Raw genomic sequence first — 22,000 nt, 5'->3', positions numbered from 1 at the left:
TATACATTCTTTACTTTTCTATGACAAATTTGATATTGTATAGCAAATATGTAAGAAGTATGTACCTTATGGTTAATGATTTGCTTCAGGAGGTTTTTAATGTTTAGTTTTGAAACTTCCCATTGTTGGCCTTGCATTTGTGATTCTTGAAACCTCTGCCTCTAATACAGTGATACTTGACATACAGAACCACAGCTTGAAAGACTTCTTTGTAGGCAGTTGAAATGTCTCCACGAAGGCTTAAGTGCACCTCTGATCAGCTCACTCTACCATAAATTACATTTTACTGGTCAATTAATAAGTAAATATATACTTATATACAAGCCTTTCTCCTTTTCAACACAGGAATGCATAGCTAGTTCTTTAATTTTTGCTATTTATGAAATGTAAAACCAAAATAAATTATTCAGGAAAGCTTCATATTCCAAATTATGTCCTTCACAGAAACGTTAGATTATTTTAACCTCCACACAAATTATTTTTAGCTTCTTGAAAAGCAAAGAGCTTTTTGAAGATAGAATCCCATTTAATTCTTAAAAATGCTAGTATTTTCTTAAATTCATTTGAAGACAAATTTAAAATATTTATATCTACCAGAAGTAGTATTTATATAAAGGTGGCAATTTCTGCAGATCTTCACTTATATTTTGCAACCTTCGTATTTCAGTGATATTCTCTACTGAGTACATTTTTCTGCTAGATTGCCTTTGGTCCTGAGAGAGCTTTTCACATACACTGGAAAAGTGTTTGTGCTTGGATATTTTTCTATCGAAAGCTTTGATTGCTAAGAGTTGTGGTTTTTTTTTTGTTTTGTTTTGTTTTTGACAGGCAGAGTTAGACAGTGAGAGAGAGAGAGAGTTATAGACAGTGAGAGAGAGACAGAGAGAAAGGTCTTCCCTCCACTGGTTCACTCTCCTAATGGCCACCATGGCCAGTGCTGCGCTAATACAAAGCCCGGAGCCAGGTGCCTTCTCCTGGTCTCCCATGCACTGGGCCATCCTCCACTGCCTTCCCGGGCCACAGCAGAGAGCTGGACTGGAAGAGGAGCAACTGGGACTAGTACCCAGTGCCCCAACGGGAACTAGAACCTGGGGTGCCAGCGTCGCAGGCGGAGGATTAGCCAAATGAGCCATGGCACTGGCCTGCTTAGAGTTTTTTATAAGATTTATTTTATTTATTTGAAAGACAAAGTTACAGAGAGAAGTAGAGACAGAGAGAGATAGAGATCTTCCATCCATTGGTCCACTCCCCAGATGGCTGCAATGGCCGCAACTGTGCCAATCCGAAGCCAAGAGCCAGGAGCTTCTTCTGGGTCTCCATGTGGGTGCAGGGGCCCAAGGACTTGGGACATCCTCTAATGCTATCCCAGGCCATAGCAGAAAGCTTGACTGGAAGAGGAGCAGCTAGGGCTAGAACTGATGCTCATATGGCATGCTGGCACTTCAGGCCAGGGCTTTAACCCGCTGTGCCACAGTGCTGGCCCTGACTGCTTTAAGTTTTATGGCACAAAGTAAATTATTTGCTTGGGAGATGATCTGTATTCTTGCATTTAATTACAGTGAACTGAAAGTAAATGTTCAATTTTATGTTACAGGTCATTATCTTCAACTTTGCAAACTGGTCTTCCTGGTGGCACATACTGTGATGTCATTTCTGGAGATAAAAGTGGTAACAGTTGCACAGGAATTAAAGTCTCTGTTTCCAGTGATGGCAAAGCTTACTTTTCTATTAGCAACTCTGCTGAAGATCCATTCATTGCAATTCATGTTGGTGCAAAATTATAAAATTCAAATAAAGTGAATTCAGCAAAGCAATGACTGTGTTCCATTTCCTCATTAATCTTTAGTAGAATCTGTAATAACTAGGGGGTAGCATGGGGCAATGGGTTAATTTGCCACTTGTGATGCTGGCATCCCATATAGGAGTGCCTTGCAGGTCTCGGCTGCTCCGTTTATTATCTGGTTTCCTGTAATGTGCCTAGAAAAGCAGTGGAAGGTGGCCTATATCCTTGGGTACCTGCCATCCAATGGTGGACATTTCTTGTTTTGGCTTGTCTCAGACCTAGCTGTTGTGGACATTTGGTCAGTGACAGCAGATAGAAGCGCACGTTCTCTCTCTCTCTCTCTCTCTCTCTCTCTCTCTCTCTGTATGTGTGTGAGTGTGCATGTGTGTGTTTCTCTTTCTACCCTTTTGATTTGTCTCTGTCACTCTGTCAAATAAATATATACTCTTTTTAAAAAGCTATAAGTATGGGGCTGGCGCTCTGGCTCACTTGGTTAATCCTCCGCCTACGGTGCTGGCATCGTATATGGGTGCTGGGTTCTAGTCCTGACTGCTCCTCTTCCAGTCTAGCTCTCTGCTGTGGCCCAGGAGGGCAGTGGAGGATGGCCCAAGTGCTTGGACGCCTGCACCTGCATGAGAGATAGGAAGAAGTACCTGGCTCCTGGCTTCAGATCAGTGTAGTGCCAGCTGTAGCAGCCATTTGGGGAGTGAACCAACGGAAAGAAGACCTTTCTCTCTGTCCCTCTCTCTCACTGTCTATAACCCTACCTGTCAAATAAAAAAAGATTAAAAAAATTAAAAAAAGCTATAAGTAACCAACTTGAAAAAATCTATAAAAGCATAAAAAATTCCACATATAAAAATGAGATAAATGCAATTAACATGCTGGATATTTTAGATTACTTTAATCTGTTATTCAACAGAATGTCTAAGAATTCAGAATGACAACCCGAGAAATACAATTGTTGTCATTAATCCTATTTTTCTAGCTACATATCTCTTATTTATATCTGTCTCTATAATAGAGTGCTTTTATCAGTTACTTAGGGAGAGTCAGTATACTGATGGTTATATGAAAATATAGTCTGTATGGATTTTGCAAAGTGAAAACACTTGATAGAGCTGAAAAATAGAAGAAATCTAAATTACAGAACATATCATGTTTAATTAACAGAAATCATTTACTTATATTCTCTCCTCTTTTTCATTTTCTTCTTAATGGCTTTGACTTACTATATTTTGGCTTTTTATTCCTTCTCTTATTCTCTAACACTGATGTTCATTTAGGACCTTTGTGACATCATGTCCTCTGAATTTTCTTCTTAACCCACTAGTATATTTTTATTTGTATGAATCTCATAAATACAACACTAGGAACATAGTAATTCTCATCCACCCTCCCACCTGAAATCGGAGAAGGCCTCCTAAAATATACCCTGAAATGTGGCCCTTTAAAGTTCCCTAGAAATGCAATCCGGGGTGCCACATGTGCTACCGGAATTTGGGGTGCCTTACGATTTCACCACGGGCTTATTACTAAATCCCCAATATTAATCCCACTTCCAAAGGGGAGTGGTTAATTAACCTGGGGTTAACTAGGACCTTTGTGACATCATGTCCTCTGAATTTTCTTCCTAACCCACCCTCCCACCTACTATCCCACACCATCCACCCTACCACCCATTCTCCCAACCCTCTTCCTCCTCTTTCTCCTGTTTAATCCAAGAAAATAAAATTAAAAGAAATAAAGGAAAAAAAGAGAAAAAAGTAAAATAAAAACCCTAGAAAATTGCCCCCTAGCTTCTACACAATGGCGGTTTGATGTTATTTCTTCTCAAAGGCGATATCACTTTTTCCCCCTTCCTGTTTTTCCTTCCTTCCTCCCCCTTCTTTCCTTTTAGAAACTTACTTGTCTTTAAAGAAGAACCTAAGAATGATACATCTTTTGTGAGCTCTTAGACATACCTATGACTTATGAGACTTAAAAATATACTCTATATAATACACTAAAATGAAGTGATCCTTGAGAGTAAGTTTTACTGTTAAGTCTCATGATATAGCTCTTTGAGGACAAAGGTCCTGCAGGGGAATTATGCACCGTGACTCTTGTTGTTTATATAACAATTTTTTAAGGATTTATTTATTCATTTGAAAGTTAGAATTACACATAGAGAGAGGCAGAGGAAGAGAAGGAGAGGGATCTTCCATGTGCTGTTTCCCTCCCCAAATGGCCACAATGACTGGAGCTGCATGAATATGAAGTCAGGATCCAGGAGCTTCCTCTGGGTCCTCTCATGTCGGTTAAGGGGCCCAAGGACTTAGGCCATTTTCTACTGCTTTCCCAGTCCATTGCAGAGAGCTGGATAAGAGTGGAGCAGCTGGGACCCAAACCAGTGCCCATATAGGATGCCTGCACTGTAGGTGGCAGCTTTGCCAGTTACACCACAGTGTCGGACCCTATATATGATATATATGATATATATGAGATATATATATATATATATATATATATCACTCCTATGTATGACATCAGTAATTGACAGAGGCTCTTAAGTGATATGCCTATGCTATGTAATCCTTTTCGATGCTCTAGATCAACAGGGCCATAAGCTAAGTAGAAGTTCTTTCCTCCCTCAGAAGAAAGTACATCTCTCTTTGGTGGCAACTTCTTCCCACTGGTGTCTCACCCACAGAGGTCCTTTATGTAGAACATTTTTTGCCACAGTGTCTTAACTTTTGATGCCTGAAAAACTCCCTCAGGGCTTTTCAGGCAGACCAGAATGCCTTAAGGGCTGATTCTGAGGTCAGAGTGCTACTTAAAGCTATTGTCATTCCATAAATCTACTCTGTGGACTGCTTCCAATGTTGAAGTTTTCATTCCTTTTTAATACTGTCTATTATTGTTTCCAGATATTAATCCTATTTATATGATCACTGTAACACTTGACCCTATAGATATGGTCACTTTACTACTTAATCCTATTCCTTTGATCTCTATAACATTTAAGGAAATAGGGATAGTTTGACTTCCTCCTTCCCTATTTGTATCCCTTTGATTTTTTTTTTTTGTCTAATGGCTCTGACTAAAACTTCCAGGACTATGTTGAAAAGCAATGGTGAGAGTGAGTACCCTGTCTGGTTGCTTATCTCAGAGGGAATGCTTCCATCTTTTCCCATTTATTAGGATGCTGGTCTTGAGTTTGTAATAACTTGCCTTGATTGTGTTGAGAAATGTTTCTTCTATTAGGAAATTACTTAATGTTTTCATCATGAAAGGGTGTTGTATATTGGCAAATGCTTTCTCTGTATCTATTGAGATAATAATATGATTTTTGTTTTTCAATTTGTTGATGTGATGTATCACATTGACTGATTTGAGAATGTGGACCATCCCTGTATATCTGGGATAAATCCCATTTTGTCTGGGTGAATGACCTTTCAGATGTGATGTTGGATTTGATTGGCTAGAATTTTTTGAGCATTATTGCATCTATGTTTATCAGGAATATTAGTCTGTACTTCTCAATCTCTGTTGTATGTTTTTCAGGTTAAGAAATTAAAGTGATGCTAGCTACATAGAATTTTGGAGGATTCTCTTCCTTCAATCATTTTGAAGAGCTTGAGAAGAATTGGAGTTAGTTCTGTTTTAAATGTTTGGTAAAATGCAGAAGTGAAGTCATTCAGTCCTGTGCTTTTCTTTGTTGGAGGATATTTATGGTTATTAGAGTTCTGTCTTGATTATTTGCCTGTTTAGGTTTTCTATGTCTTCATGGCTCATTTTAAGTAGGTTATATATGTCCTGAAATCTTTTGGTATCTATTCATTTCTCCCAGGTTTCCCATTTTGTTGGCATACAGCTCTTTGTAGTGCTTTCTGATGATTCTTCTTATTTCTGTGGTGTCTGTTGTTAATTTTCCTTTACATCTCTAATTTTATTAATTTGAATCTTTATTCTCCTTTTTTTGGTTAGTTGGGCTGATGGTGTGTCAATTTTATTTATTTTCTCAAAAAACCAGCTCTTCATTTTGCTGATATTTTGTATTATTTTGGATTCAATTTTGTTGATTTCTGTTCTAATTTTAATTATTTCTTTTCTCCTACTAGTTTTGGGTTTGATTTGCTGTTGCTTTTCTAGATCCTAGAAATGCATGGATAGCTCATTTAATTGATGCCTTTCTAGTTTCTTGATGTAATTGCTGAAAATTTTCCACTTCACACTGCTTTTGCTGTATTCCATAAGTTTTGATATGTTGTGTTGTCTTCATTTGTTTCCAGAAATTTTTTCATTTCTCTTTTGATTTCTTCAATGATCCACTGTTCATTCAGGTGAATAGTGATTGGTATTCATGTGTTTTCATATATTCTGGGGATTCCTGAGTTCATGATTACCAACCTCATTCCATTGTGATCAGAGATGATGCATGGTATGATTTGGATTGTTTTGAATTTACTGAGACTTGTTTTATGGCTTAGCATGTGGTCAATCCTAGAGAAATTTCCATGCACTGGTGAGAAGAGTTGGATTCAATGGCTGTAGGATGGAAAGCTCTGTAGATATCTGTTAGATTCATTGGTCTATATTGTTGATTAACTCTGTTTTTTACTTTCTGTTTTTCTCTCTGGTTGATCTGTCCATTGCTGACTGTAGGGTATTGAAGTCCCCCATTACTATTGTATTTGAGTCTATGTCTCCCTTTAAATCCATTAACATTTACTGTAAATGGCTAGGTACCTTGTAATTAGGTGCGTGAACATTTATGTTAGCACATCTTCCTGTTGAATTCATCCCTTTTTGAATATAGTGCCCTTCTCTGTCTCTTTTAATCATTTTTGTGTTAAAATCTATTTTGTGTGATATTAGGATGGCTCTACCAGCTGTTTCTTGATTTCTTTTAGTATAGATTATCTTTTTCAATACTTTCAGTCTATGTGCATCTTGTTGGTGAGTTGTGTTTCTTGTAGGCAGCAAATAGAAGGGTTTGATTTAAATCCATTCAGCCAGTCTGTGTCTTTTAACTGAACATTTGAGGCCATTGACATTCAAGGTGACTATTGGTAAGTAACGACTTTGCCATGCCATATTTCCAATAGCAGTCCTATTTTTTTCTTTGAATTTCCTTTGTACCTTTACTGGGCAATTTTCTGCCTTCACCTTCTTTCATAGTGATGTTCCTGTTTCCGTATTTCAGTGTGTAGCATACCCTTCAGCATTTTTTTTAGGGCTGGGTGAGTAGCTACTAATTCTTTCCATTTCTGTTTTTTATGGAAGGCCTTTATTTCACCTTCATTCATAAATGAGAGCTTTGCAGGGTATAATACTCTCTGTTGACAGTTTTTTCTTGTTAACACTTGGACTATATCTCACCATTCTCTCCTAATCTATTGGGTTTCTAATGAGAAGTCTACTCTGAATCTCAGTGGAAATCCTCTGAAACTAATCTGGCATTTCTCTCGTATACATTTTAGGATCTTTTTCTTTTTAAAAAATATTTATTTATTTATTTGAAATTGAGAGTTACACAGAGAGAGAGGAGAGGCAGAGAGAGGGAGAGATACAGAGAGGTCTTTTATCTGCTCATGCACTCCCCTAAAAATACAATCGCTGGAGCTGCACCGATCTGAAGTCAGGAGCTTCTTACTGGCTTTTCCATATGGTTGCAGGATCCCAAGGACTTGGGCCAGCTTCTACTGCTTTCCCAGGCCATAGAAGTGGGCTGGATCAGAATTGGGGCAGCTGGGACTCGAACTGTTGCCCATATTTGATGCCGGCACTGCAGGCGGCTGTTTTACCTGCTATGCCATAGTGCCAGCCCCATAGAATTTTTTCTTTATTTTTTACTCTGGGGACTTTGATTGCAATGCTTGTGAAGATCTTTTCTGATCATGTCCATTAGGAGCTGATGTGTTTCCTGTACTTGCATGTCCCATTCTTTCTGCAAATTATGGAAGTTTTCTTTTATTGTTTCACTGAAAAGGCCTTGCAATCCTTTTTCTCTTTCCATGCCTTCAGGAACTCCTAGAACCCATATGTTGGGTTATTTGATAGTATGCTGTACATTTCCAACAGTGTTTTATAGTTTTCTAATTTCTTCTTATTATTTTTGGTCTGACTATATAATTTCCTGCAATTTGTCTTCTAAGCTAGATAGTGCTTTTCTGCTTCACTGATTGTGTTGTTAAGGCTTTCCACTGTATTGTTTATTTTTCTATTGAATTTTTCATTTCTGTGATTTCATTTTGATTTCTCTTTAAGATCTCACTTTCATGGGAGAAATTTCCTTTCATGTCATGTATAGAATTCATCAGTTCATGCATTTGCTTCTGATTACTTCTAAGTAATACTATGATCATTTTTTGAGTTCCATATCTGGCATTTTTTCAATCTTTTATATTCACAATCTAGTATTGAAGTGTATTCTTCAGGGGAATTAATGTAGTGTTCGTTATTCTTGTTTCTTAAATTGGTGCATTTAATATTCAGCTTTTTGGGATACTCATTGGTTTTTCTTAGTTTCTTCTCTATTTTATATTTGTACTACACCTCTGTGGATTAGTGGAGAGTTTACTTTTTCAGTGAATAACTAGAGGCATGTGGTAAGTGTGGTCAGGGAGTTCCAATTTGAAGGTAGTGTGTAAGGTGACAGCCAGGTTGGGCACAGAAATCTCTTTTTTTTTATCATAGGGAAAGTTTTTTCTGCTCTGTTGGCATAGACTCAGCTTACCTCCTCTCCTCAAGAGACTAGTGCCTGGGTGTTAGCCCCAGTATGTATAATCTTCCCCACTGCCAAAGAACCACACAACAAATTTGCACAGCATAGATTCTGAAGCAGTGTTCCTTACCAAAGACCATGGAGCCTTGAGCATGTGGAGGCTCCCACGCTGACTGCCCAACATCCCAGCACAACTTGAGTCCTCCTATGAAGACTCATTTTTTCACAGACCTGGTACACAAACCTTCCACAGTCATGAGCATCAGCCCACTGTCAGTTCTCCCTGCCAGACTCAGGTGTCTCCACTCGGCTGGTTGCTGGGCATGGACAACAGCTGGTGCAGCTGTTATATATGTCCAAAATGGTGCCTGTTATGCCATTTTTCTCTCCATAGGCTTGTGACAAGATTCAGTTACAGGGTGATAAAGGAGTTGGAAATGTGCCTCCCCTTTTTTTCTCCACAAATTGGGAAGGTACACTATCCCCATGGGGCTCTAAGATGGATTATCTCTGGGTTAAACCTGCAGCTTTATTGCCAGTGGCTTGGGCTGCTGCAGTCTGGTCTCACCTCACTCTCCAAAGCTGGTGCAGAGGCTCTCGGTTGCTGGGGTCCTGAGTTGTTCATATCCATGCCTTCCACATAGGTCCTCTATGTCCCTCTAATTTGTGTGGAGTTTCCTCTGCCATTTTCCCATTAAATGTCCTTGAGACTGCACTCTCTGCACTTTTAAAACTATCTTCTCCTGGACTATAGCAGTAAGATCCCTCCCTACTCTGCCATCTTAATACAATCTCCATAGCCTCTTATTCTTTAAGTTTCCTCCTTTAATTCTTTTTTTAAACTGTAGAACTCATTCAACTTGTGCCACTACCAAGGAATTTATCTTCCTTTACATATAGAGGATAAAATTCCCTTCTGTATTGAAAAGGATTATTTTTCATGATTTAATATTCATTTATAAATAAAAACTGAATAACAAGACTTATAATCATAGAATGTTACTGACCTCAAAGGACAGTCCAGGTGGATATCAGCGCAGTGTCAGTCCAAAGTAAGTTAAATATGATTATGATTAGTTATTAACATTCTACATAAAATTTACTCAGATGTTAGATCAATGTAGATAAGAACTTCCACAAAATCACTTGCACTCAATAAGCTAAATATTTAAATAGATCACTTTCTGTATTATAAAGAAAAAAACAAGTCAGGTTTTGCAAAAGATAGTAAAATGTCTAATCAGAAAGACAATTTTTAGAATATTGATACTTTGTACTAATAAGTATATCAATGTAAATTCTTTAATTTTGAAAGTAACTTGAAAAAATTTCAGAAATATTTTAAATAAGTCTCAATAGCCCAGGTGTCTCCCTTAGCCCAGGGTGTCCTTGCCTGTCTTTTACTAAATGAATTCCTGGAGTTGAGGGAGGAATATAGTTGGCCATTCTAGATCCTAATCACTAGACTCCAGAAGTCATTTTTCTCCAATAGTTAACTACCACTTACATGTCACCCCCATCCAGCTGCTAGATAAACTAAAGCCCATCTGATGATCACAAAAATTCACCAACCAACCAAAGGAAGGTCATGAGCACCACTGACCAACCAGGAACTTGAACAAGAATTCAACATGAACATGTATGTTTTAGCCTCAATTTCCATCTATAAAAAACTTTATTTCTAATTCCTCAGAGAGTTCAGGAATTATCCAACAGTTGCCTGGTTCCTTGCTTTGTACTTTGCAATTTATACCTATTTTCCTCCAACACCCTGATGTCAGTACTTGGCTTTCACACATTGGGTGAGCAGATACGTTTGGGAGTTCTAAAGCAACTGCAGTGACTAGTTTGGGGTGTTGTTTAGCAACAGAATCATCCTCCTGGATTTCTGTCTGCAGTGTCCAATGGAATAAAGACTGTTAACAGTTGTTTTGTCTTTTCCTGTCCAAATTTAGATTAGCAAGAGAAAAACATGTTTAAGAACTGGGTGTTTGGATTGTAACTGGTGAATTTCACTGGACTATTTATTGAATATTGATCCTTTCCCTCTCAGAAGCAGCCTGTGCTTTAATGTGTCTCATTTTGTGTCCTGAGAGCTTAGTTTGGCTCCTACCTGGTGAGGGGATACAAGCTATTCTGTCGGCCTACCTAGCATGAGATTGAGGGTCCTAAGGATCTTTAATGGTCAGAAAAAACTGTAGGTTGCATCCAATGCTGCTGCTGCTGGTCTACCCATATGAGCCAGCTCTCTTGGATGAGGATTCATCTCAGTCTTTCTTTCTTTAAGTATTTCTAGGAGTGACTCTGGATCATGATGGCTGCATATTCTGCCACCTCTTTGTAGACACTTTATTGAATCTTTGGGTATGTATGTAATTAAATGTATTTTTTGTTAATCAATGTTTTATCAGTTTTTATTCATGGGCTTTCAGATTTATTATTTTTATAGGTTCTTTTTATAAAAAAAACTTTTATTTAATAAATATAAATTTGGAAATTACAACTTTGGGATTATAGCAGCTTTTCCCCCCATAACCTCCTTCCCACCTGCAACCATCCCATCTCCCACTCCCTCTCCCATCCCATTCTTCATCAAGATTCATTTTCAATTATCTTTATATACAGAAGATCAACTTAGTATATATTAAGTAAAGATTTCAACAGTTTGCACCCACACATATACAGAAAGTACAAAATACTGTTTGAGTAGTAGTTTTACCATTAATTTGCATGGTACACACATTAAGGACAGTGATCCTACATGGGGAACAAGTGTACAATGACTCTTGTTGTTAATTTAACAATTGACACTATTATTTATGATGTCAGTAATCACCCGAGGCTCTTGTCATGAGCTGCCAAGGCTATGGAAGCCCCCTGAGTTCACTGACTCTGATCGTTTTTAGACAAGGCCATGGTCAAAGTGGAAGTTCTCTCCTCCCTTCAGAGACAGTTACCTCCTTCTTTGATGGCCCCTCCTTTCTTCTGGGATCTCACTCACAGAGATCTTTTTAGGTCTTTTTTTTTTTTTTTTTTTTTTTGGCCAGAGTGTCTTGGCTTTCCATAACTAAAATATTCTCATGGGCTCTTCAGCCAGATCCGAATGCCTTAAGGCTGATTCTGAGGCCAGAGTGCTATTTAGGACACCTGCCATTCTATGAATCTACTGTGTATCTTGCTTCCCATGTTGGATCATTCTCTCCTTTTTAATTCTATCCATTATTATTAGCAAACACTTGTCTTTTTTATGCGATCCCTTTGACACCTAATTCTATCATTATGATCAATTATGAACTTAAACTGATCACTTTAACTAGTAAAATGGCATTGGCACATGCCAACTTAATGGGATTTGGAGTCCCATGGCATGTTTCTAGCTGTACCTTTTGGGGTAAGTCCAAGTGAGTGCATGCCAAACCTCTATTATTCCCATTCTTATTTTATACAGGGATCAATTTTCAGTTAACTTTATTTTTTATTATTATTTTTTTTTGTGAAGCACTAGTCTGGAATTTTATTCTTTTTTATTTTTTTTTATTTAATAAATGTGAATTTACAAAGTGCAACTTTTGTATTGTTGTGGTTCCCCCCAACCTCCCTCCCTCCCACGGCCCTCCCCTCTCCCACTCCCTCTCCCACTCCCTCTCCCATCCTGCCCTTCATCGAGTTTCATTTTCAATTACCTTCATATACAGAAGATCAACTTAGTATACACTAAGCAAGGATTTCAATAGGCTGGGGCATTGTTCGACTAGTTGTGTTGTTTTTAAGTTTCATAGTAAAACACATTAAGGACAGAGATCCTACGTGGGGAGCCTGTACTCAGTGACTCTGTTGTTGATTTAACAATTGGCACTCTTATTTATGACATCAGCAATCACCCGAGACTCTTGCTATGAGCTGTCTAGGCTATGGAAGCCCCTTGAGTTCACCAACTCTGAACTTGTTTAGTCAAGGCCATATCACAGTGGAGGTTCCTTCCTCCTGTCAGAGAAAGGCACCTCCCTCCTTGATGGCCTGTTCCTTCTGCTGGGGTCTTGTTCACCAGGATCTTTCATTTAGATCGTTTTTTGCCACTGTGTCATGGCTTCCCATGCCTGTGAGACTCTCATGGACCTTTTAGCCAGATCCGAATGTCCCAAGGGTTGATTCTGAGACAGGCGTGTTGTTTTGGGCATTTGCCATTCTATGAGTCTGCTGTGTGTCCTGCTTCCCCCACAGGATCATTCTCTCCCTTTTAATTCTATCCTTCATTATTTGCTTACACTGGGCTTATTTGTGAAATCTCTTTGACACTTACCCTATCTTTTTGATCGATTGTGTATTTATACTTATCACTTTACCAAGTGCACTGACATTGGTACCTGCCTCCTTGGTAAGACTGAGCTGAAATCCCCTGGCACATTTCTAGTTCCACCATTGGAGGTAATTCTGAGTGAGCATGTGCTGACCTATATATCTCCCCCCTCTCTTATTCTCACTCCTATGTTTAACAGAGATCACTTTTCTGTTAATTTTAAGCACCTAAGAATGATTGTGCATTGATTACAGAGTTCAACCAGTGGTCTTATGTAGAACAAACAGAGCAACAACAACAACAACAACAAAAATACTAAAAGGAACAAAATAGGAAGTTGTTCCTCAACAGTCTAGACAAGGGCTGATTATGTCATTATCTCTCATAGTCCATTTCACTTCAATGGGTATCATTTCAGATGCTCGTTTAGTTGCCATCGATCAGGGAGGACATATGATATTTGTCCCTTTTGGACTGGCTTATTTCACTCAGCATGATGTTTTCCAGCTTCTTCCATTTTGTTGTAAATGCCCAAATTTCAATGTTTTTACTGCTGTATAGTGTTCCATAGAGTACATATCCCATAGTTTCTTTATCCAGTCATCTGTTGATGGACATTTAGGTTGATTCCATGTCTTAGCTATTGTGAATTGAGCTGCAACAAATATTGAGGTGAAAATGGCTCTTTTTTTCTGCCCTTTAATTCCATTTGGGTAAATTCCAAGGAGTGGATGGCTGGGTCCTGTGGTAGTGATTTGAGCTGCAATAAACATTAATGTGCATACAGCTTTTTTGTTTGCCAATTTAATTTCCTTTGTGAAAATTCCAAGGAGTGGATGGCTGGGTTGAATGGTAGGGTTATATTCAGGTTTCTGAGGACTCTCCAAACTGTCTTCCATAGTGGCTTTACCAGTTTGCATTCCCATCAACAGTGGGTTAGTGTCCCTTTTCCCCCACATCCTCACCAGCATCTGTTGTTGGTTGATTTCTGTATGCAAGCCAATCTAACTGGAGTGAGGTGAAACCTCATTGTGTTTTTGATCTGCATTTCCCTGATGGCTAGGGATCCTGAGCATTTTTTCATGTGTCTGTTGGCCATTTGGATTTCCTCTTTTAAAAAAGGTCTGTTAAGGTCCTTGGCCCATTTTTTTATTGGGTTGTTTGTTTTGATTTTGTGGTGTTTTTTGATCATTTTATAGATTCTAGTTGTTAATCCTTTATCTGTTGTGCAGTTTGCGAATAACGTCTCCCATTCTGTTGGTTGCCTCTTCACTTTCCTGACTGTTTCCTTTGCTGTAAGGAAACTCTTCAATTTGAGGTAATACCATTTGTTTATTTTATCTTTGATTACCCGTGCCTCTGAGGTCTTCTCCAGGAATTCTTCGCCTGTTCCAATATCTTGAAGTGTTTCCCCTATGCTCTCAATTAGTTTCATGGTGTCGTGGCACATCTCTAGTTCTTTGATCCATGTTGAGTGGATTTTTGTATAAGGTGTAAGGTAGGGGTCTTGCTTCATACTTCGACATGTGGACATCCAGTTTTCCCAGCACCATTTGTTGAAGAGGCTGTCCTTGTTCCAGGGGTTGGTTTTAGGTCCTTTGTCGAATATGAGTTGGTTATAGATGTTTGGATTGATTTCTGGTGTTTCTATTCTGTTCCATTGGTCTATCCATCTGTTTTTGTACCAATACCAGGCTGTTTTGATTATAACTGCCCTGTAGTATGTCTTGAAGTCTGGAATTTTGATGCCTCCGGCCTTGTTTTTATTGTAAAGGATTGCTTTAGCTATTCTGGGTCTCCTGTTTTTCCATATGAATTTCAGCATCATTTTTTCTAGGTCTTTGAAGAATGTCTTTGGTTTTTTGATTGGTATTGCATTGAACTTGTAAATTGCTTTCAGGAGAATGGACATTTTGATGATATTGATTCTTCCAATCCATGAGTAATGCAGGTTTTTCCATTTTTTTGTGTCGTCTTCTATTTCTTTCTTTAGTGTTTTGTAATTTTCATCATAGAGGTCTTTGACATCTTTGGTTAAATTTATTCCAAGGTACTTTATTGTTTTTGTGGCTATTGTGAATGGGATTGATCTTAAAAGTTCTTCCTTGGCCCTGGCATTATCTGTGTATACAAAGGCTGTTGATTTCTGAGCACTGACTTTGTATCCTGCTACTTTACCAAACTCTTCTATGAGTTCCAATAGTCTCTTATCGGAGTTTATCGGGTCCCTTATATATAGTATCATGTCATCTGCAAAGAGGGTTAGTTTAACTTCCTCCTTTCCTTTTTGTATCCCTTTAATTTCTTTTTCTTGCCTGATTGCCCTGGCTAACACTTCTAGGCCTATATTGAATAGCAATGGTGAGAGTGGGCATCCCTGTCTGGTGCCAGTTTTCAATGGAAATGCCTCCAACTTTTCCCCATTCAATATGATGCTGGCCATTGGTTTATCATAGACTGCCTTAATTGTGTTGAGGAATGTTCCTTCTAACCCCAATTTGCTTAGGGTTTTCATCATGAAAGGGTGTTATATTTTGTCAAATGCTTTCTCTGCATCTATTGAGATAACCGTATGATTTTTGTTTCTCAATTTATTAATGTGATGTATTACATTGATTGACTTTCAAATATTGAACCATCCCTGCATACCAGGGATAAATCCCACTTGGTCTGGGTGAACGATCTTTCTGATGTGCAGTTGGATTCGGTTTGCCAGAATTTTGTTGAGTATTTTTGCATCTATGTTCATCAGGGAGATAGGTCTGCAGTTTTCTTTCTCTGTTGTGTTTTTTCCGTGCTTAGGAATTAAGGTGATATTGGCTTCGTAGAAAGAATTTGGGAGGATTCCCTCCCTTTCAATCGTTTTGAATAATTTGAGAAGAACTGGGGTTAGTTGTTCTCTAAATGTCTGGTAAAATTCGGTGGTGAAGCCAACCAGTCCTGGGCTCTTCTTTTTCGGTAGTGTGTTTATTACTGATTCAATTTCTTCCATGGTTATGGGTCTGTTTAGATTTTCTATATCTTCACGGCTCAGTTTAGGAAGGTTGTATGTGTCCAGGAATCTATCCATTTCTTCCAGGTTCCCCAATTTGTTAGCATACATCTCTTTGTAGTGGTTTCTGATGATTTTTTTTATTTTTGTTGTGTCTGTTGTTACATTTCCATTACTATCTTTGATTTTACAGATTTGGGTCCTCTTTCTCCTTTTTTTTTGGTTAGTTGGGCCAATGGTGCGTCGATTTTGTTTATTTTTTTAAAAGAACCAGCTCCTGGTTTTGTTGATCTTTTGTATTTTTTTTTTGTTTCAATTCTGTTTATTTCTTCTCTGATCTTTAGTATTTATTTCTTCCTTCTGGATTTGGGCTTGATTTGCTGCTGTTTTTCTAAATCCTTGAGGTGCATGAAGAGTTAATTTGTTTGGTTCCTTTCCAGCTTCTTGATGTAGGCACCAATTGCTATATCAGTTAACTTTAAACACCAAAGAATAAATGTGTGTTAATAAAATTCAACCAATGGTATTAAGTAGAACAAGAAAATACTAAAAGGAATAAAGTAGTAAGTTTTTCCTCAACAGTCAGGACAAGAGCTTATCAAGTCATTGTTTTTCATAGTGTCAGTTTCACTTCTACAGGTTTCTTTTAGGTGCTTTTTCTTTTTTCTCGCTGTGATGGCTTTTCTTGTTATACTATGGCTCTAGTAAGTGGACTATCTGCTTTTGGTGAATATATTGAGGCTTGTGCTGTGTGTGGCCAGAGAGCTCTGTTCAGTTCTTCAGGGTAAAGGGTGTTCCTAGGGTGACACACCCACATTTTGCATGGTAAATCTTCTCTCTTTATTTTTTTTTATTCAGATAGGAAGTAATTCTGCTCAGCTGAGCTCTTCTCCTTCATGGCAATCAGTGCCTGAGCGCTAGTCCCTGTGAGTTTAATATTTGTCTACTCTGCCCCAAGGACCACACAAAGGATCTGTTCAGTCCTCAGTGTAAGTTCAGATTCCCCTGCAATGTCTCTCACCGGGTAGACAAAGCTGCCGGAATTTGTAGCATCTTCCACCAAGACTACTCATGTCTCAGCTACACTGTGAGTTCTCCCACACACCCTCAGTATTTTTTTTTTTTTACAGTTCCAATTCATAAGCTCGACACATTCACTAGGTTTTAGTCTCCTGTTATTTCTCCCCACCAGAGTCAGATTTTTCTGCTTGGCTGAGAGCGGGCGCAGCCTCAAGTTGATGCAGCTGTTACGTATGTCCAAAATGGTGCCTGCTCTATTGTCTTGCTCGCCTTCGTAAGTTGAGTGGAGAGAGAGAATCATGACCATAGTGGTCCCCTTTTTTTTTCTTTCTATCCTCTAGTTAGGCTGGTGTACTTTTCCCCACAGGGCTTCAAGCCTCATTCCCTCTAGTCTCTTACTGCCACTTTTCTGCCAGTGTCTCAGGCTACTGCAGTTTCACCTCACCTCCCTTTCCAGCACTGGTGCATAGACTCGGCAGCTGGGATCCTGAGCCATGGGTGCCTGTGCCCTCCACGTAAGTCCACCTTGTTCCTCTAATTAAGGAAAAGTTTCCTCTACAGTTTTTTTTTTCCTAAATCTTTCCTGAGACTACAGTATCTTCACTTTTATTAAACTATATTTTCCTGGACTATCAGTGAGCTTCCTCCCTATTCCGCCATCTTGGAGCCCTCTGTTAGTTCATTTTTAAATGTCTGATAGAATTCAACACTGAATTCATTTGGCCCTGGGCTTTTCTTTGTTGGCAGGGTCTTTATTACTGATTCAATTTATGACTCAGTTATGGGTCTGTTTAGGTTTTCTATGTCTTCCTGGTTCAATTTAGGTAGTTTGTATGTGTCTGAGAATTTATCTATTTCTAATAGATTTCCCTGTTTGCTGGCATACAACTCTTTGTGGTAATTTCTGATGACTCTTTATTTTTGTGGTGTCCATTGTAACATTCCCCTTTCATCTCTAATTTTGTTGATTTGGGTCTTCTCCCTTATTTTATTGGTTAGTTTGGCCAATGGTTTGTCAATTTTGCTTATTTTTTTTTCAAAAAAAAAAAAACCAGCTCTTTATTTTGCTGATCTTTTGTAATTTTTTTTTGGATTCCATTCAGTTGCTTTCTTCTCTAATTCTCATTATTTCTGTTCTCTTACTAGTTTTCGGTTTTGTTTGCTGTATTTTTTCTATATCCTTGAGATGCATTGATAGCTCGTTTGTTTGCTTCCTTTCCAATTTTCTATTGCTATGAACTTCCCTCTTTTCTTTGACTTTTATTTAATGAATATAAATTTCCAAAGTACAGCTTATGGATTACAATGGCTTTTTAACCCCCATAACTTCCCTCTCACCCACATCCCTCCCCTCTCCCACTTCCTCTCCCCTTCAATTTACATCAAGATTCATTTTCAATTATCTTTATATACAGAAGATCAATTTAGCATATATTAAGTAAAGATTTCAACAGTTTGCACCCACGCAGAAACACAAAGTGTAGAATACTAATTGAGTACTTCTTATAGCATTAAATCACAATGTACAACACCTTAAGGACAGAGATCCTACATGAGGAGTAAGTTCACAGTGACTCCTGTTGTTGACTTAACAAATTGACACTCTTGTTTATGGCATCAGTAATCACTCTAGGCTCTTGTCATGAGTTGCCAAGGCTATGGAAGCCTTTTGAGTTTGCCAATTCTGATCTTATCTAGACAAGCTCATAGTCAAAGTGGAAGTTCTCTCCTCCCTTCAGAGAAAGGTACCTCCTTCTTTGATGGCCCGTTCATTCCACTGGGATCTCATTCAAAGAGACCTTTCATATAGGACTTTTTTTAATTTTTGGCACAGTGTCTTGGCTTTCCATGCCTGAGAAACTCTCGTGGGCTTTTTGGCAAGATCCAAATGCCTTAAGGGCTGATTCTGAGGCCAGAGTGCTATTAGGACATCTGCCATTCTATGAGTCTGCTGTGTATCTCACTTCCCATGTTGGATCGTTCTTTCCTTGTTAATTCTACCAGTTAGTGTTAGCAGACACTAGTCTTGTTTATGTGATCCCTTTGACTCTTAGTCCTATCATTATGATCAATTTCCAGTGCTTATCTTGCAGGGTTTATCCAATGTCCTCTAATAATTTGATGGTGTCGGTTCATAGATTTAGGTCTTTAATCCATGTTGAGTGGATTTTTGTATAAGGTGTAAGGTAAGGGTCTTTCTTCATGCTTCTGCACATGGAAATCCAGTTTTTCCAGCACGATTTATTGAATAGACTGTCCTTGCTCCAGGAATTGGTTTTAGAACCTTGATCAAATATAAGTTGGCTGTAGATGTTTGGATTGATTTCTGGTGTTTCTATTCTGTTCCATTGGTCTATCCATCTGTTTCAGTACTAGTACCATGCTATTTTGATAACAACTGCCCTGTAGTATATCCCGAAATTTGGTATTGTGATGCCTCCAGATTTGTTTTTGTTGTACAAGATTGCATTAGCTATTTGAGGTCCCTGTGTCTCCATATGAATTTCAGCATCATTTTTCTAGATCTGAGAAAAATGTCTTTGGTATTTTAATGGGTATCACATTGAATCTATAAATTGCTTTTGAGAGAATGGACATTTTGATGATATTGATTCTTCCAATCCATGAGCATGGAAGATTTTTCCATTTTTTGGTATCCTCTTCTATTTCTTTCTTAAAGATTTTGTAATTCTCATCATAGAGATTTTTAATGTCCTTGGTTAAGTTTATTCCAAGGTATTTGATTGTTTTTGTGGTTATTGTGAATGGGATTGATCTTAGAAGTTCTTTCTCAGCCATGGCATGGCTGTGTATACAAAGGCTGTTAATTTTTGTGCATTGATTTCATATCCTGCTATATTGCCAAACTCTTCTATGAGTTCCAAGAGTCTCTTAGTAGAGTTCTTTGGATCCCCTAAATAAAGAATCATATCATCTGCAAAGAGGTATAATTTATCTACTTCCTTCTTGATTTGTATTCCTTTGATTTCTTTTTCTTGTCTGATGGCTCTGGCTAAAACTTCCAGAACTATGTTGAATAGCAGTAGTGAGAGTGGGCATCCCTGTCTGGTACCAGATCTCAGTGGAAATGCTTCCAACTTTTCCCCATTCAATGGGATGCTGGCCGTGGGTTTTTCATAAATTCCTTTGATTGTATTGAGGAATGTTCCTTCTATTCCCAATTTGCCTAGAGTTTTCATCATGAAAGATTATTGTATTTTATCCAATGCTTTCTCTGCATCTCTTGAGATAATCATATGGTTTTTCTTCTGCAGTCTGTTAATGTGGTGTATCACATTGATTGATTAGTGAACATTGAACCATCCATGCATACCAGGGATAAATCCCACTTGGTCTGGGTGAATGATCTTTCTGTTGTGTTGTTGAATTCTATTGGCCAGAATTTTATTGAGGATTATTGTGTCTATGTTCATCAGGGATATTGGTCTGTAGTTTTCTTTCCATGCTGCATCTTTTTCCAGCTTAGGAATTAAGGTGATGCTGGCTTCATAGAAACAATTTGGGAGGATTCCCTCTTTTTTGATTGTTCTGAATAGTTTGAAAAGAATTAGAGTTAGTTCTTCTTTAAATGTCTGGTAGAATTCAGCAGTGAATCCATCTGGTCTTGGGCTTTTCTTTGTTGGGAGGGCCTTTATTACTGTTTCAATTTCTGTCTCAGTTATGGGTCTGTTTAGGTTTTCTATGTCTTCATGGTTCAATTTAGTTAGATTGCATGCGTCCAGGATTCTATCCATTTCTGATAGATTTCCCTGTTTGCTGGCATACAATTCCTTGTAGTAATTTCTGATGATTCTTTTTATTTCTGTGGTGTCTGTTGTTATGTTTCCTTTTTCATCTCTGATTTTATTGATTTTGGTCTTTTCTTTTTTTAATTTGTTGGGCCAATGGGGTGTCAATTTTGTTTATTTTTTCAAAAAACCAGCTCTTAGTTTGGCTGATTTTTTGTCATTTTTTTATTCAATCCTGTTGATTTCTTCTCTGATTTTAATTATTTCTCTTCTCCTACTAGATTTCAGTCTGGTTTACTGCAGTTTTTCTAGATCCTTGAGATGCACTGAAAGCTCATTTATTTTGTGACTTTCCAATTTCTTGATTAGGCACCTATTGCTATAAACTTTCCTCTCAACACTGCTTTTGCCATATCCCATAATTTTGATATGTTGTTTTGTTATCCTCTTTACTTCCAGAAAGTTTTTGAGTTCTCTTTTGATTTCTTCTATGACCCAGTGTTCATTCAGAAGTATGTTGTTCAGTCTCTGTGTGTTTGCATATGCTCTAGGGATTCCTGAGTTTCTAATTTCCACCTTCATTCCACTGTGGTCTGAGAAGCTGCATGATATGATTCTAATTCCTTTGAATTTTTGATACTTGCTTTATGGCCTAGTATGTGGTCAATCCTGCTGATATGAATGTAAATTCTTTAAATGTAGAATTGAAAGTTCTGTAGATATCTGTAGGATCCCTTTGGGCTATATTGTCATTTAAATCTGCTGTTTCCTTATTGATCTTCTGTCTGTTTGATCTGTCTATTTCTGAGTGTGGAGTATTGAATCCCCCAGTACTATTGTTTTGGAATTTAAGTTTCACTTTAAGTCCCTTAACATACCTTTTAAATAAACTGGTGCCCTGTAATTAAGTGCATATCCATTTATAATAGTTACATCTTCCTGTGAATTGATCCCTTAATCATTATACAGTGCCTCTCTTTGTCTCTCTTAACAGTTTTTGTGTTAAAGTTTATTTTGTCTGATATTAAGATGGCTACACCTGCTTTTTTTTGGTTTCTGTTGGTATGGAATATCTTTTTCCAGCCTTTCACTTTCACTCTGCATGCATCTTTGTTGGAAAGATGTTTCTTGTAAGCAGCAAATAGATGGGTTTTGTTCCTTAATCCATTGGGCCAGTCTGTGTCTTTTAACTGGAGATTTGAGGCCATTAGCATTCACTGTGACTATTGCTAAGTAGTAACTTTGCCCTGCCATTTTCCCAAAGATATTTTCTTGTATATGCTTTGAGCTTCCTGTGATCTTTTACTGTGAGGTTTCCTTCCTTTACTTTCTTTCATACTGATGGCATGTTTCTGTGTTTTTGTGTGTAGCACATCTTACACATTTTTTGCAGGACTGAACGAGTGGTGACAAAATCTTTGAATTTCTGTTTGCTATGAAAGGTCTTTAT

General features: G+C 38.0%; 1 protein-coding gene across 3 annotated transcripts in view; it reads left to right on the top strand.

The window, feature by feature from the left end:
- LOC100343733 (pancreatic alpha-amylase) overlaps positions 1 to 1,814 on the top strand; it is a 50,326-nt gene extending 48,512 nt beyond the window's left edge. For all 3 annotated transcript variants that reach the window (XM_002715825.5, XM_070076934.1, XM_051856228.2), the window contains one exon: positions 1,595 to 1,814. In XM_002715825.5, the coding sequence (XP_002715871.1) occupies positions 1,595 to 1,784 (190 nt within the window). In that variant the 3' untranslated portion in view covers positions 1,785 to 1,814. The remainder of the gene's footprint in view (positions 1 to 1,594) is intronic.
- The last annotated feature ends 20,186 nt before the right edge of the window (positions 1,815 to 22,000 follow it).

Source organism: Oryctolagus cuniculus, chromosome 7 (assembly GCF_964237555.1).
Source record: "Oryctolagus cuniculus chromosome 7, mOryCun1.1, whole genome shotgun sequence".
Taxonomy (NCBI): Eukaryota; Metazoa; Chordata; class Mammalia; order Lagomorpha; family Leporidae; genus Oryctolagus; species Oryctolagus cuniculus.
Note: the sequence above shows the minus strand (reverse complement) of the source record. Positions and strands in the feature narration are given on the sequence as shown.